The 25,760-nt window shown below is 51.2% G+C and overlaps 10 protein-coding genes across 10 annotated transcripts; 6 read left to right on the top strand and 4 right to left on the bottom strand.

The window, feature by feature from the left end:
• Positions 1-665: 665 nt before the first annotated feature.
• Positions 666-4,428, top strand: AYO20_03089 (hypothetical protein; the record flags this gene model as incomplete). Its single annotated transcript, XM_022641392.1, has 2 exons — positions 666-3,854; positions 3,910-4,428. 2 exons carry the CDS (start codon positions 666-668, stop codon positions 4,426-4,428), a joined length of 3,708 nt encoding a protein of 1,235 aa, XP_022502594.1.
• A 1,064-nt stretch (positions 4,429-5,492) lies between these two features.
• AYO20_03088 (hypothetical protein) lies at positions 5,493-6,486 on the top strand (the record flags this gene model as incomplete). The annotated part of the gene is made up of 3 exons (XM_022641391.1): positions 5,493-6,134; positions 6,241-6,405; positions 6,469-6,486. The coding sequence occupies 3 exons, from the start codon at positions 5,493-5,495 to the stop codon at positions 6,484-6,486; spliced, it is 825 nt and encodes a 274-aa protein (XP_022502593.1).
• A 1,041-nt stretch (positions 6,487-7,527) lies between these two features.
• On the bottom strand, positions 7,528-9,039 carry AYO20_03087 (hypothetical protein; the record flags this gene model as incomplete). Its single annotated transcript, XM_022641390.1, has 3 exons — positions 7,528-7,769; positions 7,891-8,786; positions 8,846-9,039. The coding sequence occupies 3 exons, from the start codon at positions 9,037-9,039 to the stop codon at positions 7,528-7,530; spliced, it is 1,332 nt and encodes a 443-aa protein (XP_022502592.1).
• Positions 9,040-10,032: 993 nt separating this feature from the next.
• Positions 10,033-11,115, top strand: AYO20_03086 (hypothetical protein; the record flags this gene model as incomplete). The annotated part of the gene is made up of 3 exons (XM_022641389.1): positions 10,033-10,048; positions 10,104-10,337; positions 10,388-11,115. The coding sequence occupies 3 exons, from the start codon at positions 10,033-10,035 to the stop codon at positions 11,113-11,115; spliced, it is 978 nt and encodes a 325-aa protein (XP_022502591.1).
• Positions 11,116-11,318: 203 nt separating this feature from the next.
• Positions 11,319-12,163, bottom strand: AYO20_03085 (hypothetical protein; the record flags this gene model as incomplete). The annotated part of the gene is made up of 3 exons (XM_022641388.1): positions 11,319-11,711; positions 11,763-11,875; positions 12,082-12,163. The coding sequence occupies 3 exons, from the start codon at positions 12,161-12,163 to the stop codon at positions 11,319-11,321; spliced, it is 588 nt and encodes a 195-aa protein (XP_022502590.1).
• Positions 12,164-12,497: 334 nt separating this feature from the next.
• AYO20_03084 (hypothetical protein) lies at positions 12,498-15,871 on the top strand (the record flags this gene model as incomplete). Its single annotated transcript, XM_022641387.1, has 2 exons — positions 12,498-12,899; positions 12,950-15,871. The coding sequence occupies 2 exons, from the start codon at positions 12,498-12,500 to the stop codon at positions 15,869-15,871; spliced, it is 3,324 nt and encodes a 1,107-aa protein (XP_022502589.1).
• A 445-nt stretch (positions 15,872-16,316) lies between these two features.
• AYO20_03083 (hypothetical protein) lies at positions 16,317-17,831 on the bottom strand (the record flags this gene model as incomplete). Its single annotated transcript, XM_022641386.1, has 1 exon — positions 16,317-17,831. One exon carries the CDS (start codon positions 17,829-17,831, stop codon positions 16,317-16,319), a length of 1,515 nt encoding a protein of 504 aa, XP_022502588.1.
• A 611-nt stretch (positions 17,832-18,442) lies between these two features.
• On the top strand, positions 18,443-21,963 carry AYO20_03082 (hypothetical protein; the record flags this gene model as incomplete). The annotated part of the gene is made up of 3 exons (XM_022641385.1): positions 18,443-18,610; positions 18,664-18,804; positions 18,856-21,963. The coding sequence occupies 3 exons, from the start codon at positions 18,443-18,445 to the stop codon at positions 21,961-21,963; spliced, it is 3,417 nt and encodes a 1,138-aa protein (XP_022502587.1).
• Positions 21,964-22,172: 209 nt separating this feature from the next.
• On the bottom strand, positions 22,173-23,246 carry AYO20_03081 (hypothetical protein; the record flags this gene model as incomplete). Its single annotated transcript, XM_022641384.1, has 1 exon — positions 22,173-23,246. One exon carries the CDS (start codon positions 23,244-23,246, stop codon positions 22,173-22,175), a length of 1,074 nt encoding a protein of 357 aa, XP_022502586.1.
• A 680-nt stretch (positions 23,247-23,926) lies between these two features.
• On the top strand, positions 23,927-25,738 carry AYO20_03080 (hypothetical protein; the record flags this gene model as incomplete). The annotated part of the gene is made up of 4 exons (XM_022641383.1): positions 23,927-24,342; positions 24,397-24,521; positions 24,734-25,172; positions 25,219-25,738. 4 exons carry the CDS (start codon positions 23,927-23,929, stop codon positions 25,736-25,738), a joined length of 1,500 nt encoding a protein of 499 aa, XP_022502585.1.
• Between the last annotated feature and the right edge of the window lie 22 nt (positions 25,739-25,760).

The following is a 25,760-nucleotide window of genomic DNA, read 5'->3' as shown; positions in this document are numbered from 1 at the left end:
CTGGTGCTCGTCTCATCCTTTCTCCTTTTCGGTTGGGTATACGACTGCGCTCCTCTCTGTGTGGCCTGACGGTCGTCTCCTTCATCCCACGCTCCGCCCTCCTCAGGCACACCTCCCAGGTGGCAGCATTCTCTCGACCAACAGCTTCTTGCAGATAGCCGCTAGCGAGCGGGCCAGTCAGCCTGTTGCTCTGACCTTTGTTCGGCGACCTCAGAGTCTGGCTCACAGGCTTGTGCGTCTTTGCCTTTGCCCCTCCGGACCATCACGAAACATCCAATCGGGCAGCCTATACAAACCCTTGCTTGCTCCACCCACTCCTCCCAATAAACCAATAGCCCAACACGCCCGCATAGAACCAAGAGACTGCAAAGCGTCCTCCGTCCACCGTTCTACAGACCGCAGAACTTCAAGAATCTTGCAGCATTGACCTCTGACAACCCTAGAAAGATCTTTTGTCTCCTCCATCGAGGTGGTCTCATGTGTAACAACGCTGTCACCATCGCCGTCCTCTAGATTCCTCAACCAACGACTGCCTAACCTCCTGTCCGCTGGTCCACGGTTTGTCGCAGCATTCGAACATGCAGAGCCTGTTTGCCTTGCTGCGCTCCGAAAGGCAACATCTGGCGCTTCAACCCTCCCTCGAAAATCGGTGAACTACCGGTGCAATGTCAGCCTCGCGCAGGGGAACACAAGATTCGACATCGCAAGGTGCCTCAGCCAAGTCAGGCTCAGTCCTTGCCGCCGCCTTCCAATATACCGAACCGAGTCGACCTTCCCACACCACGTCTCGTTCGAGATCCTCAAGCGTCCATCACGCGGGCATGAGCGGCCTCTCGCCACGTCGCCGTGCTCAGCAAGCTGCTATGAACAGCTATGTCGCCAGCACTGACCTTCCTCCACCTCCCCCCCCGATCTTTGTCCGTGCCTTGTATAACTATGAAGCCGACGACCACACCAGCTTGAGCTTTCGCCAGGGTGATATAATCCAGGTGTTGACTCAATTAGAGAGTGGGTGGTGGGATGGCGTTATCAATGATGTTCGGGGCTGGTTTCCCAGCAATTACACCGCCGAGATCACCAATCTGGATGAATTGAATGAGGCGGGTATAGGAGGCCACGACGAGAGCGAGACTGGCTCCGGCACCGAGGAAGATTATGATGAAGAGGAGGAAGATTCGGACGCTCAAACTCAAGATGAGGACTCAGATTTGCCGATTGAAGGTGCATCCCAGTCTCAGGAAGAGGCGGCGTTTTGGGTTCCGCAGGCGACCCCAGACGGACGTTTGTTCTATTTCAATACGCTGACCGGCGTCAGTACAATGGAATTGCCGTTGGAAACGCCAACAAGTTCGGACGAGAGCGGACCGCGTGATCGAAACAATTTTCACGTCCCAGAACAAACAAGGCCACCGCCCGAGATGATGGCAGGAGGGTACGCGCAGAATGAAGAAGACTACGATGGGTCTGCCTCTGAGGCTGACGGTGAACAATCCTTTTTGTCTTCACGCAAGAAAGGGTCCGGTTCTATGACTTCTGCCAGCATCTCAACCTCAACCTCCATGGACTCACTCACCCTAAGCTCATCCAGACAACTTGGAAGCCAAGCAACCAATCCATTTACCAACACGTTTGACTCTCACCTCAACATGTCGCTGGCATTGCCTCCCTTGGGGACTAGCTCGACTTCATTTGCCGTAGGGCTACCGCCGAAACTATCCAAATCCCCCACCCCCCGATTTTTCCTGGACGACGGGGGAGTCGCTGCAGTCACATGGGATAGCCTGGTAGAGAATATGCGCACCGCCATCGAGGCCTATCGTCATGCAATTCGTACTCGAGCGCGCGCAGACTATGTTCGAAGGGCAGAAGACATCTCGGACCATCTTCGCATGCTGTTGGCCGCAGGATCAGGGACCACCGATAATCACTCGGGAAACCCATCTATAATCTCGTCAAATAAGGCCTTATACCCTCACTTTCGGGAGATGATGTCCAAGTTCTCCAAGCTCGTCCTATCATCACATATCGCCGCCGCCGATTGGCCAGGACCTGACTCGTTGACTAAATGTTTGCAAGAAGCCGATGGTGTGATGAATGGGGTATACGGGTACGTAGAGGTGGCCCGACAGCAGAGAGGAGAAGAGATCCCACGGTTGTTTCCGGGCTTTATATTGGGCAGTACTGTTGGAGGAAGCTGGCGGGACAACAACATTGACTCCCAAACGAATCTGGATGAAGTCTCATTCATGGATTCCAATGATGAGATCGGTTGGCGTCCATCGGAACCACTCGATGCGAACCTCCTTCGACACATCGATGATTCGAAGAGGGGTTTGTCGGCCGCCATTCGTCGTCTTGAGGAGGTCCTAGTACTTACTGAGAAGATTGTCACTCCTGCGAGATTATCTGCCATTGGAGATGCGGTCTGTCAAGGTGCGGGCTTGATTCTCGAACAATTTCGACCGTGGGTCTCCTATGTTGAGTCTATCGATCTCTCTGCGCTGGGGAACGTGTTTCAGAAACCATCACTGGTGGATTTTGGATCTCAGAAGCAAAAGGCCTACGATTCCATTGGTGAACTGGTGGCCACTTGTCAGGCTGTCACTACGCCCCTCCCAGATGAATGGGCTGAAGTGCGTGGCGAGTCGTTGGATACCCGGATTAGCAACGTTCGAACTGTTTGCCAGCAGCTTGACACTCATGTGGCCAACGTGGGCTACGCATTGGAACTATTACTACCTGCCACCACCCTAAACCCAGCGCTGGCTACTAACAAGCGGGAGAACCGTGTGACCGATGGAGGTGAAACCTATCAGGCTCACCATCTTCGATCCGATTCGAAGCATGCAGCAAACTTGCGCCCTGCACTGGCAGATCTTGGTCAGTCAAAATCATACACGCTTGGTGAAGATCCCATGACAGACAAATTACGTCGACCCCCCAACAAGGACAAAGCAAGGCAGTTCTTTGGACAGATCCCGCCGGACTTGAATCCCGTCAAAGCCACCATTGAACCAAGCTACCCTGTAGACGAAGTCCCATGGTATCTGCAACTCGACCACGCGGATGAAATCACTTATGATACCAAAAACGACCCTCCTCAAGTCAAAAGCGGCACGCTCACTGGGCTTGTGGAACAGCTTACTAGACATGATCGACCGGATACGACCTTTACCACGACCTTCTTGCTCACCTATCGTTCTTTCACCTCCGCGTCAGAGCTCTTTGAGCTTCTGGTAAGGCGATTCAACCTACAGCCACCTGCCGGCTTGAATCGCGACGAGTATTCCATCTGGGAAGAACACAAGCAGAAGCCAGCAAGATTTAGAGTCCTGAACATTCTCAAGTCGTGGCTGGAGCAGTATTGGATGGAAGCCGACGATGGCAATAGTCAGGCATTGCTCGAGCGAATGCTGGCTTTTGCGAACCGTACATTTACCACGACGAAGATTCCGCTCGCAAAGGCTCTGACATCAATCATCGAACAGCGATTGAAAGGGGGAGAAGCTTTGTCCAAGAAGCTTGTGTTGACTCTCACGAATTCTGCTCCAGCCCCTATTTTGCCCAAGAACATGAAGAAGCTCAAATTTCTGGATATCGATCCCAAAGAATTTGCGCGGCAGCTGACCATTATTGAATCGAAACTCTATGGCAAGATCAAGCCTGTTGAATGTCTGGCCAAGACGTGGGAGAGGAAGAGCAAGTCGGATAGCAGCAGTGATACTGCTCCGAACGTGCAGGCTCTCATCTTACATTCAAACCAATTGACTAACTGGGTCTCGGCCATGATTCTGGGTCAATCAGAGGTAAAGAAAAGAGTGGTCATCATCAAGCATTTTGTGCTGATTGCTGAGGTGAGTTGTGTCCCCGCCTGTATCGACTTTGCACTGTTCCTAACATACTGCACAGCAATGCCGTGTCCTGAACAATTTCTCGGCCGTGACAGCCATAATTTCAGCTTTGGGTACTGCCCATATAGTCCGACTGAGTCGAACCTGGAATGCTGTCAACCCAAAGACAAACGCAATCCTCGAGTCGATGCGCAATCTGATAGCATCTTCGAAGAACTTTGCACTTTATCGTGAAACACTACGCCAGGCAACTCCGCCATGTATCCCCTTTTTGGGTGTTTACCTGACCGACTTGACGTTCATTGAAGATGGAATCCCGTCACTTACCAAGAACACCGAATTGATCAATTTTGCCAAACGGACCAAGACTGCCGAGGTCATTCGAGACATCCAGCAGTATCAAAACGTGCCTTATAGTCTTCATCCGGTTCCAGAATTACAGGAGTGGATCTCGGACAACATGAAAAATGCCGGAGACTCCCATGATGACATGTTCGCCCAGAGTCTCAAGGTCGAGCCTCGCGAGCGAGAAGAAGAGAAAATCGCGAGGCTACTGTCCGAATCGGGATTTCTGTGAACTGGGGAGATGCGCATTGTTGTGGATCTAGTGTTACAACCTGCTTTTGTCTGGAACAAAAGTATCTTTTCTCTGGGACGATACGGGCTTTGGTTACACGGAGCACTCCCAACGCAACGCAGCAAAAGAACGACGTTCGTAGATGAGCGAATCTCATCCTATGTCCTGCATCACATGGTGTGGACCTTCGGCGGACGTGGAATGAATCGGCGCATGGTCTGGGAATAATGATGGCAATCATATGGTGTTATGACGACGATATCTGGATTTGGATTTGGATGAGGAGATATGTGCCCACGTCAACTTAACGAAGCTCTGCATGCTTGTGAGCATATGGAAATCTGGTTACATTGGGGATCCTGTTGTGCTTGTGAGGGCTGGAGTCTGTTTTCTTTCCTCCAGGTCCAGCGGCGTCCTGTGGCTTCGTTGAACGGGCGAGTGGAGGATGAGCATGGCCCAGCAATGGTCAGAATTGAGGGCGCCCTACAACGGGTCAATACTGAGGGCCATTTCCGTGGATTGGATACGGGCGGCTTTGTGCTTTATGCTCTCATTTCATGCGCTCTCCCTTACCCTGTTCGGTTTACCGTAACTCTCTCAGACACACAGGACCATTTTTTCTTATAGATCAGACCAATACTTATATAACAAGCACGTCGATTTCTCACACAAGGCTGCAGGCTCCTTTTTGCCGAAAATAATAACTGGTTGGTAGGAACTGCAACGAACAGACAGGCAAACAGGATGAGACAGACTGCGGTGCTGCCGAAAATGCTTCTCCGCTCCGGGAACAACTCCGGAAATCTCACCACCACCATCACCACCAACATCAAGTTCCAATGCACCTTTAACCCTCGTCGACCTCCGTTTGCTTCTCACGTATCTCTCTCCCAGGTCTCTATCTGTACATGCCTTCCCACCTTCATTCCGCCCTCTCAGTATTTACACGCAGCTTCCTACCAGCCGCAGCGCGCAGACCTTTGACAACTGCTTCCCCGCACCACTTGATCTCGCACTCTCTACTTCGACCACAATTCGGAATCTCGATACAAACCATCCGCAGGATGTCTTCCTCCTTGTCTGCCATGGGCAAACGCCTGTCTGGCAAAACTATCCTCGTCACCGGCGCCTCCTCTGGCATCGGCCGCAGCGTCGCCCAGGAGTTTGCTCGCACATCCCCGCAAAATTTGAAGATTATCATTACTGCCCGCCGGGTTGAGACGCTCAAGCAAGTTGCCGCGGAGATTAACAAAGAAGTCGGTGACGGGGTAAAAGTATTGCCTGTCAAGTTGGACATCTCAAAATCTGAGGAAATCAGCAGTTTTGTGGGAAATCTGCCCGAGGAGTTCAGAAATATTGATGTCTTGGTGAACAATGCCGGTTTGGTCAAGGGCATGGACAAAGCGCCAGACATCAGACCTGAAGACATGGAGGTCATGTTCTTGACCAATGTGACTGGTCTGATCAACATGACGCAGGCCATCCTGCCCATCATGAAAGCTAAGAAGGGAGATAACGGCGAGGATGTCGGAGGCAGAGGGGACGTCATTATGATTGGCTCTATTGCAGGGAGAGAGGGTTATCCTGGTGGAAGTATCTACTGTGCTACGAAAGCTGCAGTGAGGACATTCACAGATGCCCTGAGAAGAGAGCTGATTGCCAGCCGCATAAGAGTCATCGAGGTGGACCCCGGGCAGGTCGAGACTGTACGTGGCCCTCTCCGCCTTGCACCTCCCTCGATGATCGCCAAAAGAGTTCCAGGAAGCTCCTGCTGACTTGGATTTTATGCTGACTCTCTTCGTGGCTTATTAGGAATTCTCCATTGTCCGCTTCGGCGGTGACAAGGCCAAAGCCGACGCCGTTTATAAAGGCGTGGAGCCCTTGACCCCGGACGACATCGCAGAGGTTGTTGTATTTGCTGCCGGAAGGAGGGAAAACGTCGTCCTTGCGGACTCGTTGATCTTCCCGAACCACCAGGTCAGGCTCTACCCCCTCTCATTCACACGCGTTGCAGTTACTTCGAAGTGTTGTTTTTGGCAGGCCATGTCTATTCTGTAGCATGACGAGATATCCCCCGAAAAAGGCCGCTGCCACCGATTACAATAAATACTAACCAAAATGTGAGTGTAGGCTTCTGCAACAGTCATGCACAGGAAATCAGCATAGAAGCTGTCCCCCCTCTTTCCTTCGGTCCAGTCACAGCAGCTCAGACTCGATGTGGAGGAAGAAGTCGAGGGTTCATCCAACGGACGCAATTCCAGCAGCGCCTCCTCGATCAACAAACTAACCTTTTCCCCGATCCCTGTAGCAGCGCAGCAGTCAGTTGAGAATTGTGGAAAAGAGGAGAGCCAGAACAGACAGACATGACCCCTCATATCATGTACAGAATCTCAAGACATATAGAACCGATACTGTTCGACAGAATCAAACAAAGATGAATTCAAGCTTTTTACTTCTAAAGAGGCCCTGGAATTTGGGGGTCCATGGATGGGAAGAATCTCGATCTTGTGATTCGCCTCTTCATTATTGTCGTTTTCTAGCGGGCCCTTTCACTGTCTTTTTAGATGACGATTACGCTGCGCTTCCTACAGGTCTGATCTGCTCGCCCCCGAGAGAGAGAGAGAGAGACAGGGAGACCATGCTGGATTGAAAACGGCGCACAAGCTCGATGTTTTGAAGCTGTAAGATGCTCCTCTGCACATAGCAAAGCGTCCTTTCCCGCCAAAGCAATGTCCTCGCAGCGAATACCATGTGTCTGTCTTGCCCCCTTGTTGCCCCTCTCCTTGCTCCAGCTACAAGACGGAAACGTCTATCTGTGATCTGCTCTGTTCTGCTCTGCTCGGTGGCTTCCTTGTCAATGTCCAATTTCCACGAGGACGTATGAGATGTCGCCTGCTGGCCCCTGAATGTTGCATTTGTGTGTCCTAAAACCCCAGAGCGCATATTCCAACGGACATGTGCCATAAGAGTGCGCCTCTTGGGCATCGCCGTCCCTGGTGCGACTGAAAGCTGATATCATTTCTTGCTGTCAACTTAACCTGTGGTTCTGTTCTTATCGCGATTGCCATTGCACCATGATTTACTGGGCGTTTGTCGCGATCACTGAGCCCTCATTACGAGTGTGTTCGAATGGTCATCGATCGCTGGGAAAGCTAGATTCCCCTTCTGTAGCACTTGGTGGGTGAGGACGTGGAGTGTGCTGATGCAGATGCTGATCGGATTTCCCACATGGTTTGCTGGCGTGCTGCTGCTTGCTCTTTCCTTGAGTTTTGCCTGCTCTGCCTCGGCGCTGGTTGTCCTTACCGTGCCCGAGTCCCATCCCACCGGTTCTCTCGCTCTCTCTGCTTATCGTTTGTTCAGCACTTTGAGAGTCTCGATGTCTTGGGTCTTGGTCATGCCGCCAATTTTGGGCCTGCATTGCTTGACCCACATGACTGTAATGTCGCTGGCGGTAGCTCTTACCTTCGTTCCGCTGTCCTATCATCATTTCGGGTGACCTCGATCTCGTCCGCTGCTCTTCTTGCTTGGGAATGGCAAGCCGAACTGGTTTGGGAGCCCCGGTTACTCCAAGAGCTGCAAGACGTTCTTCCTGCTCGATGGATAGGCCTGTCTCCAACGCTTGCTGTTTTGGAAATGTCTGAATGCGCTGTTGAACGTTGGCTGTTACCGAGACCGAGGGGCGGCGGTAAGCTCCAGCAATGTTGTGGCTTGAGACAATGGCGTTTTTACGTTGATCAAGTTCTTCAAATGCTACTATCTCCCCATCAGTAGCGATATCTGCAAACGCCGGATCGTCCTTGACATAGTGCCAGTGTCTGGTTTCGCGCACTGGTTTGAAGAAGGTGACATCCTTGTTATTGCGGAAATATTTCGAGACAATGACTGGTTGGTGCGCTTCCATCCAGTCATTCTCATCCATTGTTGCGCCGAAGGCTTGTATTCTTCGTTGGACTGGCAAGAACTGCTTTGCAGCCTCAAGACCTAGACCATCACAGAAACCGAGGGCTTGCACACTATCTTTCGAATGCATGTCATATCCGTGAGGTAGATTGCCACGCGATTCCTCATGAGTATTCCACTGAGAGAGCGTTGGGAGGTCTTGATTCAGCCCGTCCGGGATTGGTGGTGATACCGGTCTTTTGTGCTCATAAGTCGCACCCTGATGTGGCTTGATCAGTGGTCCTCCTAAATCGCTCGTTGGGATATGAGACGAGAAGCTAGGTGGAGCACGATTGCTGTACTGCGATTGATCCGTAGATCGTGACCTTGTGGACATGTAGCTCTGGTCGAAGCGATATCCTTCTTGGAAGCACATTCTTTGGTCGGGATACTGGGCAGCTTGAGTACCATGCGAGGGTCTACATGGGAAGATTGTCAACAGGCAGTGTCGTCTGACGGAGGCTCTCGCTTCGCTCACAGGATATATCCACCTTGTCGGCCGCCATAGGCTCCAAGATAGCTGGTGTGATCATAGCTTTCTTCACCGTGACTGTCTCTCAGATTGTTTCCGCCGTTGTAGTAACTAAACATGAGGTGATTTGGACCGAAACGTGGATCTGTCGTCCTGTCATACTGCCACTGCAGCATGTCTGCTTGACGACCAGGTTCCATCTTGAGTCAAGGAAGCGACGATGAGCAATCACCGGTGTCCTTCTTTAAAGAAATAAAACAAACAAAGGTTGAATGTGAAGTAGTTGGGTGTGAAACAGCAGTCTTCAAAGCGGCGAGGGATTTTGATGTCGAAGGGCTGCACGAGGCAGAGAAAGCAAACCGAGAGTCACCACCGAAGCGAGCAAAGGGAAGGAACAAAGCCGAATTGACATCTCTGTAGGAGAGAAAACCCAGTCACTGGATGCTGAGAGTGAGTGGATATCATGGCACCGCACAGAGGACAGAGAACAAAGAGCAGACGCAACCTCGGGCTTTCTCGTACGTTTAGAGCAGCAGCCCCGAGGGAGAGAGAGAGAGAGAAAAGAAAACCCTTGTCATTCTCGTGTTATACTGAGAGAGAGTAGATACAAACGAGTTCTTGGTCTACGAAGCGGAGACTGTTTGTACCCGAAATGCGACGGTTCATTGCAGGGTCTTGGAGGTTGTAGAGCCGCAGAAAGCGAGTAGCTATGGAGCTATTGCTTGAGAGGAGAGGCGACATCGTCAGAGAGGATGAGAGGCGATGGCATATGGCCAGGGTGCCGATGGCTGGATATGGATGAAGACGGCGGGAAGCTGGACGTGGAAGTGGTACATAATAATGCGAGGCAATATTCATGACGAGAATCTTAGAAGCGGGAAACAAGTGTGAACAATTACTTCTTTTAGAAAGCCGCGTTGCCGCCGCGTCGAACTTCACCCTGCGACCGAACCAGCCATTCTCTTCGACGACTTCTCATCCTCATTCTCCCTATTTCCTTCATGCCGCGTTCCCTCCATTCTCTCCTTCTGCAGCATTGCTAGCATTTTCCCCGGAGTCGGGCATCATGACAGAGCGGAGCGACTCCTGCAGCGTTTCAAAGAATTTGTCTTAGGCGCAGCCACTTGAACACCCTCCTCCCGTGCTTCAACACTTGTGGCGGCACCAGTGGCAGACTTGCTTTATTTTTTGCAATGCCTGGTCTACCAGGTAGGTCTTCTGAGGCTCTTACACGCAGAATATCACTGATGACGAAATACTACAGCGAGTATCGACCTGGATGAATGCATCGCCCAACTGTACAAGAAAAACCTCCTCGCCGAATCCCTGATCGAGGCGATATGTGCAAAAGCAAAGGAGATGTTAATGAAGGAGAGCAATGTGGTCCATATATCGGCTCCTGTCACTGTTGTTGGCGACATCCACGGCCAATTCTTTGACATGTTGGAAATCTTTAAGATTGGGGGCTTTTGTCCAGACACCAACTACCTTTTCCTCGGTACGAATGCGTCCTACGCGGTTCAATGCCCCATTGCTGATCGGTCGCAGGCGACTACGTAGACCGCGGTCTTTTCAGCGTCGAGACGATTTCCCTTCTTGTTTGCTTAAAGTTAAGATACCCCCAGCGCGTCCATCTCATTCGAGGCAATCATGAATCACGAGGCGTCACGCAATCTTACGGCTTCTACACGGAATGCGCACGAAAATACGGCAATGCAAATGTTTGGCACTATTTCACCGACATGTTCGATTTCCTTACCCTGAGCGTGGTCATCAATAACCAGATCTTCTGTGTTCACGGCGGCCTTTCTCCGTCCATCCACTCCATCGACCAGATCAAAATCATTGACAGATATCGAGAAATCCCCCACGAAGGACCCATGGCGGACTTGGTATGGTCAGACCCCGATCCGGAGCGAGACGAGTTTTCGCTTTCGCCGAGAGGAGCTGGATATACTTTCGGGGGCGATGTGGTGAAGAAGTTCCTGCAAGTTAACAGCATGTCTCATATACTGCGTGCCCATCAACTGTGCCAGGAAGGCTATCAGATTTTGTACGACGATCGCCTTAGCACAGTCTGGAGTGCTCCGAACTATTGCTATCGCTGCGGGAATTTGGCGAGTGTTCTTGAAGTCAGTGATGCCGGTGATCGCTACTTCAATATCTTTGATGCAGCACCGGAGAATGACATACATCGAAACGAGCAGCAACAGCAGCAACAACAACAGACGCAGGGAAAAGATGGTCAAGGTTCTCACATTGAGTACTTTCTCTAGTGTTTGGGTCATCTGACGTATTGGCTGGTGTTGGAGGCAACATCCACAGCAGAATCCCGCAAGCCAGTCGTGACGAACTCGTGGCCAAGATGACTCTCAATTGCTAAAGGCTCGAGGGCATCGCCCGTTTGACAACATCGTCGGATCCAGGCCGACATGCTGGAAAAAAAGAGGGTTGGGCCACCACGATGGCTAAACCCCAATCACTTCCAATCCTTGGCAATGTCGAATGACCAGTGGAATTCGAGATGTGTATGGTCATCATCGTCAGCAAATCTGGTACTTGCCTCGTAGTGGCCACGAGCGAGCATGCCGGAAGGAGCCTCTTCTTCGGTAAACCTCTTTTCATATGTGGGCTTATCGGTGGTGTTGGGCGCAAAACTGCCAATCATCTCCTGGTCCTTGCTGACACGGATACCTTTTCGCTTGACGACTTGGATGTACTTGAGGCCAGAAAGGACTTGGTGCTGGACGGTGAAGACGGCCTTCATGCAGTACTTGCAGCCTTCCTTGATGGTGAAGGGGTGTTTGTTAAGAGTTTCGAGGGAGCCAGGTTGAGTCAGATCGATGGTTATGTCTGGTCGGCCTTCGACTTCCTTTGGCCTGGGTCAGGTACTGTATATGATTTCTGGTTCGGATGGACTCACCAACGAAAGAGATTTAATGATGCACGTGCGGGGGTCGTTCGGGTCGCCGATCGGTGTGCCACTGCCCAGACCAAGTGATTGCTTCCACCGATTCAGGGCATCGTCGCCTTGGTCTGGATTGGGTTGAGGAAGTCAGTGTATGATCACAAAGCCCGGTGAGAAGAGAGCAGATCTGGACTCTAAAAGAACAGCGATCACAGTAGTTGTCTCAGATCTCTTGCCTGTATCTTGCCTTCTTCGCCATTCTTCTCTGCGGAATGGTGACTGTGGTCCACCATCCAGACACTTGTTGGAGTGGTAGACAGCAGGTTAAACTCACCCAGTTTCTGATATTCCTCCAGCGTCTTCTTCTCCCCCACCTTGAAACCGGGGGTATGTTCGGCCTGCAGATCATCCGCCATGTTTGCTGACACAAGACACGATTATCGATAAAGTTGTTCCAATCACCAAATCTGTCGTCGTCGATTGCTTTGGAGAGTGAGCAGTGGGGTGAGAGGAGAGTTGTGAGATGTTTGGAGGGGTGTGGGACGCTGAAGCCAGCGGCGGTTGTGGCGGTCTGGCTGCACAATATCACGCCAATTCCAAAGTAGAAAAGCGCGTCGCGTTCACGTCACTCTCACTTGCCCGAATGATTGATAAGTGAATCTCCGCGACTGCTCTTTCAAGCCTCCGACCACCACCTCTATATTCTCTTTATTCACAATTCTTTCTGTCTTTGACACCAGACTCGTCAAAATGCCTGGACGTGTTCTTGATCAACCCAAAAAGAGGGTCTTGACAGACACCACCAACACCCACAACGTCCTCAAATCCCCGCCGTCGGCGAAGAAGAGGAAACTAAATGGCGACCGACCCAATGTCTCTTTCCACTCGTCACAGCCCGGCCCAAATAGGTTCAAATCAAAGCTGGGCTCGTCGCAGCCCAAGAGCCAGTTTGAAACCGAAGTTCTTGAGAAGATGACACAGGACATTGCGGGCTTGAAAGAGAACAATTCCGAGAAAGACCAGCAGTGGGAGAGACCAAGTCTGGAAAACTTCAACGCGGACTCGGATCCTTTGCGTTTCCAACAGATTGAAATTGAGGAAGGCACATTACATGGGGGAAAGATTGCCCTTAAGATGTTTGGTGTATCGGAGGTACGTGAACCGTGGTGTTGTTGAACCACCATTCGCTAAATCCAGAGCAGACTGGCCACTCCATCCTTCTCCATGTCACTGATTTCCTTCATTACCTCTATGTGGCGGCGCCGGTCAACTTCCAACGGTCGGATGTGGAAGGGTACAAAGCATACCTCGAGGCCCAACTGGCACAACATCAACCCGCCATCCATTCCGTGCAGATGGTGCTGCGCGAGAACCTGTTTGGGTTTCAGGGCAATCAGAAGAGCCCCTATCTCAAGATTACGGTGACAGACCCAAAGTTTATCAACCGATTACGGACTGCGATAGAGGACGGACATGCCAACTACAAAGGGATGTGGAAAGGCGTTGAAAGCAAAATTTTGACCTTCGACAACATCCAATACGTTCTTCGCTTCATGATCGATACGGGCATCACCGGAATGTCATGGGTTGAGGTTCCCCCACAGAAGTATCACGTCCTTCCTCAACATGACGGCCAATCTAATTGCCAGATCGAGGCGTACTGTCACTATCGGGATCTTGTCGCACATGGACATGACGGCGAATGGGCAAAAATGGCACCACTTCGAATCCTGTCCTTCGATATCGAATGTGCTGGCCGCAAAGGCATCTTTCCCGAAGCCAATCAAGACCCCGTTATCCAGATTGCAAACGTGGTCACAAAATATGGCGAGTCGAAGCCTTTTATCCGAAATGTCTTTGTACTGGACACTTGCAGCCTGATTGTGAACACGAAGATATATGAACACAGATCAGAGTCTGACATGCTTATGGCATGGAGACAATTCTTGGAAGAAGTTGATCCCGATGTCATCATCGGCTACAACATTGCAAACTTCGACTTCCCCTATCTCCTCGATAGGGCCAAACACCTGAAATTGACTAAATTTCCTTACTGGTCACGACTGAGAAGTGTAGCATCCCACGCCAAAGACACCAACTTCTCCAGCAAGCAAATGGGTAATCGTGATACGAAGTCCACAAACACTAATGGCCGAATTCAGTTGGATTTGCTGCAGCTCGTCCAACGAGACCACCAACTTCGCAGCTACACGCTGAACTCTGTCTGTGCACATTTCTTGGGTGAGCAGAAGGAGGACGTTCACCACACCATGATCACAGAGCTATACAATGGAACTCCAGATTCGAGAAGACGATTGGCTGTCTACTGTCTAAAGGATGCTTACCTCCCCCAACGACTTATGGACAAGCTCATGTGCCTGGTTAACTACACGGAAATGGCCAGGGTCACAGGTGTCCCTTTCAACTACCTCCTCGCCCGAGGGCAGCAGGTGAAATTCATCAGCCAACTTTTCAGGAAAGCTCTAGAGCAGCAATTGGTCATTCCGAATCTGCGAAACGAAAGCACCGATGAGCAGTATGAAGGTGCTACAGTCATTGAGCCCATTCGAGGCTATTACGATGTGCCCGTTGCTACTCTGGATTTCGCTTCCTTGTATCCTTCTATCATCCAAGCCCACAATTTGTGTTACACCACACTATTGAACAAGAACATCATCGAGAAACTCAATCTGAAGAAGGACGAAGACTATATTCTCACTCCCAATGGGGATCTCTTCTGCACCGCCAAAGTTCGCAAAGGACTTCTTAGTCAAATTCTGGAAGAATTGCTGAGTGCACGAAAGCGAGCAAAGAAGGAACTCGCTGTAGAGACAGACCCATTCAAGAAGGCGGTGCTCAACGGACGCCAACTCGCTCTAAAAATATCTGCAAACTCTGTCTACGGTATCACAGGTGCCACTGTTGGCAAGCTGCCCTGTCTCGCCATTGCATCGAGCACCACAGCATATGGCCGTCAAATGATCGAAAAGACAAAGCATGAGGTGGAACAAAAGTACACAATGGCAAATGGCTATTCGCATGACGCCCAGGTCATCTACGGTGATACCGACTCAGTCATGGTCAAGTTTGGTGAGAAGGATCTTCGAAAGACCATGGAACTTGGAGAAGAAGCCGCCAACTTTGTCTCTTCTAAATTCATCAAACCGATCAAATTGGAATTCGAAAAGGTCTACTTTCCTTACTTGCTGATCAACAAGAAAAGGTACGCGGGACTGTACTGGACGAATCCAGAGAAGCATGACAAAATGGACAGCAAAGGCATTGAAACTGTCCGACGGGACAACTGTCGTCTCGTCCAAGTCGTCATTGAGACAGTTCTGAAAAAGATCTTGATCGACCGAGACTTAGATGGCGCGCAGGATTATGTCAAGGAGACAATTGCCAACCTTTTGCAAAACAAGATCGATCTCAGCATGCTAGTGATCACAAAAGCACTTAGCAAAAGCGACTACACGGCCAAACAAGCACATGTGGAACTAGCTGAACGGATGAAGAAACGCGACGCAGGCTCAGCTCCAGCACTGGGCGACCGTGTAGCGTATGTCATGGTGAAAGGCGCCAGCGGGTCCAAGAACTACGAGAACTCGGAGGATCCAATATATGTGCTCGAGAACAACGTCCCTATCGACACCAAATATTACCTGGACAACCAACTCGCTAACCCTCTGGGAAGAATCTTCGAGCCCATCCTCGGTGAGCGACGTGCTAATTCCCTACTTGCCGGCGACCATACACGCTCCATCTCTGTTGCTGCCCCTACCCTTGGCGGACTAATGAAATTCGCCAAAAAGACACAGACATGCATGGGCTGCAAGAAACCTCTCGTCAGCGCCCAGGAATCCAAGGGTGCGGTGTGCGAGAACTGTCGTCCCCGAATAGGCGAGCTGTACACCAAGCAGATAAAAAAGGTCGGCGAACTGGAAGTAAGATTTGCCAGGCTGTGGACACAGTGTCAACGGTGCCAGGGCAGTATGCACTCTGAGGTGCTATGCTCGAGCCGGGATTGTCCGATCTTCTATATGAGGATGAAAGCGAGAAAGGAAGTAGAGGAGTCAGGAAAAGAACTGGCAAGATTCGATGCCGATGTTGGTGCCATATGGTAGAGACAAGAGCGTGCGACTGGGAAATACAGATCGTGGTGACAAGCTCTGCCTACCAGTGAGTTTTGCTGTTATTGAATGGAAGTTTGGATGCTTTTCTCCAAAGCGGCCATGTATGGTCCACTGTGGCAGCTCGGTCTAGTCCCGGGAATACATGGTATCGCAGTAGGATTTGCGTTCGGCATTGCGTTTCAGTAATGAATGAACGGAGGTTTTCCTTGATCTCTTCAGCATGGCGATTTCATTGACATTTACGACCAAGCGCGACGAGGGAGACTGGAGGAGAAGCTTTTGTCGGTAGGAGCTCTACATAGATACATACCAACGACATGTAATAGAATGGAGCACTGTGTGCAAGTAAAGAAGAGGTCCAAGTCTGTACAGTCGTTGCAGTAGATCCGTCTGTCTGTACCTCGTAAAGCTGGATTCATCACAAGTACACCAACGACTAGAGGTCCGGGTCGTCGTCAACCAATTGTAACCTTGACAAAGTACTCGTTCCCTCGAAATCATCCTGCAGCATAGAATTTGCCTCTGACATTACATCCCAATCATTTCCACTCGTGTCACCACGGCTGAATCCATGGTTCACTTTTTGAGCCTCCTTACGCACCTGCATCGCCACAATTGCCACGCCTAGCGCATTCCATACATCTTGATCTCTTTGGCTGAAATCAAGCTCAGCAATGATGCGGAGTCTATCGGGGTTGACACTCGCGCCAGCCCGAAGAGGAGTTCCTGGGGTAGATGGAGAATCTGTTTGCGGTTTTGGGGGTCCCAGTGTATACCTCTTGCACGGGCTGAGTGTGACAATGACAAGTACCGACGAGATGATCACGAAGCCGACAAGGGTAGGTGAAGAAGCATCATCATCAGCTACCCGCGTTTCGTCGGTATCAATGAGATCTGGACTCTGAGTCTCGATGCTTGGGTGAATATTTTGAGCTCTTTGGTGTCGCACCGAAAGCCTCTGTAACCTGTTCGCGATCTCCTCAAGCGTCTGCAGCGTAGACCGATCTTTCTTCCTGGCGACGACAGCGTGGACTGGAATATAGCTGGTCTTTGAACTTGGGCGAAGTCCCACATCCGTCAGAGCCCAGTAGAGGTATCTCTTCACAGACTGCTCCAGAATCCTTTCTCTGGGGATACCCGGGCTGACATGTGTCCTGTCTCGTATATCATGGCCAGCCTCGAAGAGTCGACGCAGAGCATGGCTGGCCCTGAATTGGTTGTCTCGGATGTTTTGGATGAGTGGAGGTTCTGCCGAGTTCTCGTGTGCAAACACACTGATCGGTAATGTGTCGAAGTCAATCATCCAGTTTTGCGGCAGAAGAGGCTCGAAGCCACGATAGGCGAGGTGGAAAAATAATTCGCGTTCTGCCTGCGACCAGAGTCCTGAGTTGGCAGGCAAAGTAACCGCAGCAGCATGCCTTCGCGCTTCCTCCATCGCGTCGAAATCTACGGAATCTAGCTTTTGCCTTGCCATTGCGGTTGAAACGAACGATATCGAGTCATCGTCGTGAATTCCCGTCTGAGAACCCTGCATCGCTTCAGGGTCGGCACGCAGTGCGAGCAATGATGTCCTCCGGCTGTGATGGGTCGCTGGGGGTGGCATCAAGGTTCGATCTAGGTCTGCCTTCGTCCTTATTCCATCACTGGGGATCGACGGGCTCTGGTGCACATCACTGTCATCCCCGTATGGTGTGAAAGCGTCTCGGTCCATGCTTATCGCACGCTTCTTGGTCTTGGGCCCATAGTGATTCTCTTCCACAGCCTTTCTTTTACCCTTGCCATAACTGACAGAATCGTAGGACCCTGCACGTGTTCCAGGACTCGGGGTATAAGCTGTGTCATTTGCATGGGCTGAGGCTGTAATGTTATCAGAGCGGGACAGGAGAGTCGTGGATGAGCCCAACAGGCCTTGCAGGTAGCGAAAGGGAGAAGCAAATGCCGATTTGGCCATGATCGCAGACTGAAGCGTAGTCGAGGATTGTGCAGGATGTCTCGAGGATGGTGCAGGTAAGAGGGAGCGTGACGACGAGCTGGCGGTGAGGAGCAGCTAATCAAATCCGAAATGAATCGAGTGGTGGATGTTGTCGGCTAGCCGAAGGCCTGTAGCGGATTGATGGCAAGGCGGGTGAATCGCCGTAGCCTTCTCGGAAACATCGAGGGCATGACTGAAATGTCTGGTAGGATGACCATTTGTCGGGCGCGGTGACCTGGTACGGGCGTATCCCTGCGCTTTGTTCCCTGACGTGAAGTCGTATCAGGGAAGTTGGAAACAGGCAGCCTTGGGCCGGTTTCAGTTTCAGGTTGACGTCGTTGACATGCGCGTATTCAATTGGTCGAGACACGTTGGGCAGCAGGAGCTTCGCCGTATAAAGACTAGCGTGCATCAACCCAGGCGCGGGTCATCACGTGTCAGGCTCGCCCTTTCTAAATGTCCTAGTCTGCCTATCGACCAAGTAACTCATACCAAGTATATGTCCAGCATAGGGGTGCGGGCAGTATATAAGAAACAACACTATATCCCGCTGCTCTCAGCCACTGTGAAGCCGTCACAGTTCTGCGCAAATGGATGCAGCTGAGCATGATCTCGATGCCAAACTCTACAAGGCTTCAGGAACCCTCCTTAACGAACTTCAGCACAAGCTCCCACTACTATTATGCCACCCCGTAACGGTGCCACCAAGACGCCGTCTTCGAGTCCTCGACTCAAAATGTGAGGAATTGAATCTGCTGGTTTGTCTCCATGAGTGTGATGGTCTTTGAGTGCATAGCTGACTCTGTATTAGCTTGACCGTTTTCAGGAATGGCCTCAACTGCTTGACCCGCATCTTTCGAAGCTGATCCAGCATCTTACCGATGCCTTTATGGGCTACCTTGCAAGTTCCAGCGATCAGTATGGCCCCACACAACGATCTGGAACAGCTAGTGTCAGTCCTTTACCTCGAGCGATATGCAGACTGCTGTACTCTTTCTGTAAGGTTAGGGGCTACAAAGTTATTGTTCGTTTGCTCAATAATGAGCCCAAATATTTGGCTCCAATGTTGTCCGCTTTCACATCTTGGAATACACCGTCTAAGGGTATGACCTGGCAAGAGAGATACATCATGCTTCTCTGGCTGTCTCATCTGATGCTTGCGCCTTTCGAGCTGGCCACTATGTCGGTCAGCCACACGGTCACCACTCTTCCTGGTGATCTAGGTAGTCTTCCTGGCATCGCCGGCGGTGTCGTTTCACTTGCTTTCGACCAACTGGAAAGCCCGGGCAAGGAGCGTGAGGCTGCAAGTATTCTGCTAGTACGGTTGAGCTCACGGAGAGACATGCTAGCCCACAAACTGCCTGTCAAGCTTGTGCAATATGCCTCTTATAAACTCCTCAATGATGTTGATTTGGTCAGCCTCAGTCCCTACAAAGCCTTGGGGCTCCTGTCGCTTCTTTACGGTATCACAAACTCTGCTTCAGATAGCGAGGCTGCTTCTTACCTTGAGAACAACTTCGGTGCTATATTGAAGATTGCCACAGCTGAGAGCAGCCATTTTGCTGCTATCAGAGACTCGGCCCCTGCACGGAAATGGATTTTGAAAAATTTGCGGGCCATTCTGCTACATGCAATCTCCTTGAGCTCCAAACACTCATCTGTGCAACTGGATAGCTCCAACACCATGCTCGAGGAGAGCATACAATACTTCCTAGATGCCCTGAGTGACAAAGACACACCGGTCAGGATGGCCGCTGCCAAAGCACTGAGCGTCGTTACCCTGAGACTAGATCCTGACATGGCAGCAGAGGTCATTGAAGCAATTTTGGGGTGTCTTGAAGAAAACGTCCTATTGGAAGACCCTCACCGTCATAAGCTCCTGTCAACAACAGACAGAACAGTCCACGATACTGCTGGGATGAAGAGAGTCATATCCGCGGTCGACCCGTTGAGATGGCATGGTTTAATGCTAACACTAGCACACCTGCTTTTCCGCCGATCTCCCCCACCCACAATGCTATCAGAGATCATCCGAGCCTTACTCCTGGGCCTAGAATTCGAGCAGAGGTCCAATGTCGGCACTTCAGTTGGCGTCGGTGTACGAGATGCAGCTTGCTTTGGCCTCTGGGCTCTTGCTCGGAAATACCGCACTTCAGATTTGGATCTCGTATCTTACTCGGATCATGCTGAGCAAGGTGGAACAGAGTGTCAGAGTGTCCTACAACTGATAGCTGTCAAACTGACGATCTCTGCTTGCCTCGACCCTTCAGGTAACATTCGCCGAGGTTCGTCGGCGGCTCTACAAGAGCTCATCGGTCGGCATCCAGATACGATCACCAATGGTATCTCGTTAGTCCAAGTTGTTGACTATCATGCTATTGCGCGGCTCTCCCGGGCCATGACTGAAGTCGCTCCACAGGCCGCGGCCCTTGGAAACGTCTACCACAGAGCTCTATTGGAAGCCCTAAGAGAGTGGCGGGGTGTTTGTGCCGCCGATGTCAACCAGCGTCGCTGGGCTGCCTCGACCATTCACCTCCTCACGAGGTCACTTCCCGTCCCAGAACTCTCTTCCTTCGCTGAAGTTGTCCTTCGCCAGCTACTAAATCTTAAGTCAATCAACATGGGAAGCACTGCAGCAGCCAGGCACGGATTGCTCCTCGGGCTCGCCTCATCCCTTGCCTCACTTACGGTGCTTGAGCCTGTGACAGCGTTGTCTTGGTTGGAGAGAGATGGCAACAAGATTCTTGAGTTGAAGCTGTTGACAGGCAAGCTCGAGGGCCGGACGACAGCAGACATCGAACTTGTGATGGAAGGAACAGCCACGCTTATCTCTGAAATCAGCAAGTGTTGCGCCATGGCAAAACGAACACCAGCGCCTGTGCTGCAGTCATGGATATCGGCCGCCGCAGGAGTTCTGAATCACTGCACCACAGCAGGGATCAGGGAAATTGCCGTCCAGACGAGCGCTGAGGCGTTCGTGGAGCTATTCAAGGTTCTCCCACTTTCCGCGGATGCCACAATGATTCAAGGATGGCTCGAGGACAAAAGACAGACATCCGCAGCTGCTACAAGCAAAGGACGCCTCAAAACACTGAGTTTGCTACACGGATATCTGGCGCAGATTGGATTTGATCCCACAGTCCGTCACAGGATTCTGTCGTACGCGATGGATATCGTCCAAGGCTCGTATAAAATCGAGACAAGGGTTGATGCCATGGAGGCACTGGGCGTCATCCTCGCGAGTGAAATACCAATGATCGACGACAATGTCACAACTCGACTATACGGAGTGTTCAAATGTGGTCTAACAGACTACACCAATGACCAACGAGGAGACATTGGTTCAACCCTCCGATTGCAGACGCTCGAGACGGTCGACATATACCAGAATGCACTTGGCTCTCGTGAACAGACTAGCACGATGTTAAAAGACGTGTTGCCGCTCGTCGTGAAATTGGCAGCGGAAAAGCTATCCAATGTGCGTTTCCGAGCCTGGAAATGTCTAGAAAGCCATTGGAAGAAGGATTCCTCCTTTCCAGACCTGCAGAATGCCTTTCAATATCCTGCCGACGTCTTGTCGGTCACATACTTCCAGCAACTGATGGTTCTAATATCTATACCCTGGGTGCAAAGGGATCTCATCCTTGGACTTGCTTCGTCGGCAACATCCGGAACAGAAGACCTGTGTCGCGCGGCCAGCAATGCGTTTGTCCTGCACATGCAGTCGCTAGACTCTGGGACTCAGATAAGGCTTTCCGAAACAGTTTCGACTGTTGTTGTTGAACAGCTTGCGCTAAACGCTCAGCAAGATGATCGCCAGGTTGTCCCTTTGCTTGACTTTCTGTGTCTCATCATTGATCAAAACCTATTCGCTGTCGACTCGAGCGAGCGTTCGGACACCGCAAAGGCTGACTTGTGGACCGTGATGCAAAAAGTCCACGGGCCCATGTCAAGCCTCCAGAGAATTGAAGCATCGCTGAATGTCTACTCGAGGATGTTGTCCATGGATGCCTATCGTATCAAGGCGCTGGATAAATTGACCAGACAACTGCTCCACCGCTGGCCAAAGGTACTTTCCCTTCTCGACCCTTGTGGAATACAGGTTCACTAACTTATAAGATTCGTAACATTGCTGCCGACTTTCTCTATGTTGACTTTCCCAACAAAACACTGGCGTCTTGCGATTGGAACGAACCATTGGCCGGAATCAAACCCCTCGTTCTTGACATCCGAAAGCAGGTTGGCGTAGTCGGAGTAGGCGGCACTAGGTCAGGTGTTTGACGGCGCCAGAGAGGATGAATTGGTGAATTGCCATTGCAACTAGCTGTCCAACCCACGCGCCTTCATACATCGAGCTACGGCGTCTTTGACTGACTTCTCGTTGTACTGCTCCCAGATATCGTACAGGCTGATCAATTCCTGGGTGCCCTCAATCATCTGTTCAATGTTGATGCCGGACTCGACCAGGAATTTGATGGTATTCTGCATCTTCTCATTATCCTTGCTCGGGTTTATCACCTTCTCTCTGTCTCCTGGCTGCTGCGAGGGTGTTTCGGTTTGATTGAGAAATGATGCTTTCCCATTGAGGTGGGCGTTGCTTTGGGTGGCCATGAGGTTCGACATTTGCAGATTGCTCAGGACGCTATTGATAGGAGTAGACAGGCTCTGGCGCCCGCCGACTCCAAGCGATGAAAAGTGACCGGCATCCGGGTTTGATAGGGTTTCATGAGGCAAAGGACGTAGTGTGCCGGCGGCCTTAGCAGAGGGTAAGAAGACCACGGCAAGAAACATTGCAATAATGGCAACAAGGTGAGGAGGACAGGTCAGTGGCAAGTCGGTCATGTAGCTGTCATTGATGATGGACCAAGCCAAGCCAAGTTCGTCGTTGGTCAACTTGAGCTCTTGATTCTCCTTCAGCGTGATCAAGGAGCGATAGGGATGCCAGACAATTAATTCGGAGCGCATCTCTGAGATGAGGCAGAACTCCATCTCCCCGAGCCTCGAGACATCCCCCGGCACGAATTCGGGCCATGCTTGGCGTGCTTCGGCCGCGACAAGGCGGATGTGATGGGGCGATTCCTCGGTTTTGGAGGCAAGATAGAAAGCTGTCGCAACAAGCAGGTAGAGGTTGACGTTTTGCATCGGTGTCGAGAGGAAATAGCGCTGCATGTAGACCATGGCAGTGGCAACGCATTGTTGGCGGAATTGCAGCCTCTTGCCTAGCTGTAAGATTCTGTCTCGCAGGAAGATGAGCATCAGTCTTCTATCCGGATAGGGCCACTGGTCAAGAACTTTGGAATTTTGTCTGTCCAGTTCGTCGCGGATCTCGAGCAGCTTTTCCGGCGTGAATGTCCAGAATTTGCGCTGTGTCGAGACCCAGTAGTTGGCGGCCATCCTGCTAGAAGATAGTGTTGATAATCGTCACGAATCCCCTCAAGAATCGGCCCGGCATGTCCTTTCGAAACATAAGGCTACGAAGCTGCCTCATGGCACCATCCTCCTTCACTGAATTGATAGATGACAAACATTGGCAGAAGGATAGAGCTTGAAAAGAACATTGACAACAGCAGTTGAAGTTGGGAGAAGGCTTGGCAAGGCTGCGCGAGGCTGACCAGTAGCCTTTGTCCACGCCTTTGACGCTGCGGGCTAGTGAGGCCGAGCAGGAGCGCGTAAAAAGGGGGAGAGTTTCGGGGTTTGAGGTGCTCTTGGGTGCTTTAGGCTTAAAGATCCTCGTCAGTGGCGCTGATATAAGCTAACAGCCAGTTAACTAACGCCCCCACAGCACGTCACCCTTCCAAAGCACACCCACCACACATCAGCAATCAATCCATCACCAACTGCCCAGCTTGTTTTGCGGCAAACAGAGCTTCGGATTCTTCGTCTCTCTTCGATCCTCTCCTTTCACAGTCGGCTGGGCCACTACTGATCCTTCATCTAATTGTCCCCAAGACAATCCTCACGCCTCGCCAACCTTTCAATCAGTCACCTCCGAAGCTTTGCTTGGTGAAGAGAAGCACACAATCATGCTCCCCCACAGATAGTCCCATCTTATCATTCCCACCAACGGATGTAGTATGAACGGAGAGTCACACGAACGCCGCGATGAGCGGATTCAAGACCTATGGCGCAACCTCGATACTCGGAACGAGGGTCAGCTCGACCTTCCAGCTCTCAAGAAAGGCTTGCGCAAAATCGACCATCCTCTTAAAAACGCCGATGACCTACTCCACGATGTTCTCAAAGCGGTCGATACCTCTGGGGATGGACGCATACAATATAATGAGTTCAGAGTGTTTGTGGAACAAGCGGAGCGCGAGCTCTGGCAACTTTTCGAAAGTATAGACAAAGACCACAGCGGCGCGCTGGATAAGGCAGAGCTTCGTGCCGCATTTAGCAGGGCAGGTTTGACAATAAGTAACGCGAAGCTGGATCAATTTTTTGACGAGGTGGACGTCAACCATGACGGGCAAATATCCTTTGAAGAATGGAGGTCTGGACATGCCCTCAGCCGTTCTTGGTCCGACAATCTCTGACGGGCGCACAGGAATTTTCTTCTCTTTTTACCTGCGAGTGCACCTACTCTTGGATCTCTGATATCCTATTATTCGGCGACAGCAAATGTTAACCAAGAAGGTGATGTTCACATCAATGACACCCTTCAAGGATTTGGTAAGGGCTACTTCACCCCTTTGCTCGGCACCTACATCCCAGTGGCAACTGAACATCGATTCTACCTTGCCTTGCTTCACACTGCCTTTTAGGGCTTTTGAGCAGCTGAGTGCCAGGCACACCCTGACTCAGGTCCTGTCCCTTTTTGGGATTTTGATGTTCAGCACACGATTTCTGTTCATCGTCTCTAACCTAATTGACGATGCTGACAGAAATCCTCATCCCACTAGGCTATTTCATAGCAGGTGGCTTAGCAGGCATGATCTCGCGGACAGTAACAGCACCGCTAGACCGACTCAAGGTCTATCTAATCGCTCAAACGAATCCCAAACCGGCGGCGGTAGAAGCGGCCAAAAAAGGGGCACCTCTTGAGGTGGTCAAGAACTTTGCCCGGCCGTTGGTCGACGCGTGCAAGGATCTGTGGCGGGCTGGCGGAATGCGAAGTCTGTTTGCTGGGAACGGTCTCAATGTCGTCAAGGTCATGCCGGAGTCTGCCATCAAGTTTGGTGCATACGAGGCCGCGAAGAAGATGTTTGCCGAGTTTGAGGGTTCAGATCCAAAGCACCTCTACCCGACTTCGCAGTTCCTAGCTGGTGGTATTGGTGGTGCAGTCGCCCAATGCGTGGTTTATCCTCTCGATACTCTGAAATTGTAAGTAACGACTTGGATTTTGCCACCATGTACTAACTGGCGATAGCCGCATGCAATGCGAGACGGTCGAAGGTGGCTTGCACGGAAACGCGTTGATCGCCCAAACCGCACGAAAGATGTGGAGACAGGGCAGACTCATGCCCTATTATCGGGGATTAGGAATGGGTCTCGCTGGCATGTTCCCCTACAGCGCTATCGACCTATTCATCTTTGAAAATTGCAAACATTTTGTCCTAGCACGGAAAGCCAAGAAATATCGCTGCCACGAGGAGGACGTGGAAATGAGCAATCTTCTCACAGGCGTCATTGGAGCAACATCAGGAGCGATCAGCGCGACCGCTGTGTACCCGATCAATCTATTAAGAACGAGGTTACAGGCTCAAGGCACAGTGCTGCACCCACCTACCTACAAAGGCATTGTCGATGTCACGATCAGAACGGTTCAAGGAGAAGGAGTCAAAGGACTGTTCAAAGGCGTGACACCGAATCTGTTGAAGGTTGCGCCAGCAGTCAGCATTAGCTATATTGTCTACGAGAACAGTAAGAAGTTGATGGGCCTCCATTGATCTGGGACATAACCCTGTCTCC

Source organism: Fonsecaea nubica, assembly GCF_001646965.1.
Source record: "Fonsecaea nubica strain CBS 269.64 chromosome Unknown Scaff14, whole genome shotgun sequence".
Taxonomy (NCBI): domain Eukaryota; kingdom Fungi; phylum Ascomycota; class Eurotiomycetes; order Chaetothyriales; family Herpotrichiellaceae; genus Fonsecaea; species Fonsecaea nubica.
The sequence above is the reverse complement of the archived record's forward strand: the minus strand, read 5'-3'. Positions and strand labels throughout refer to the sequence as shown.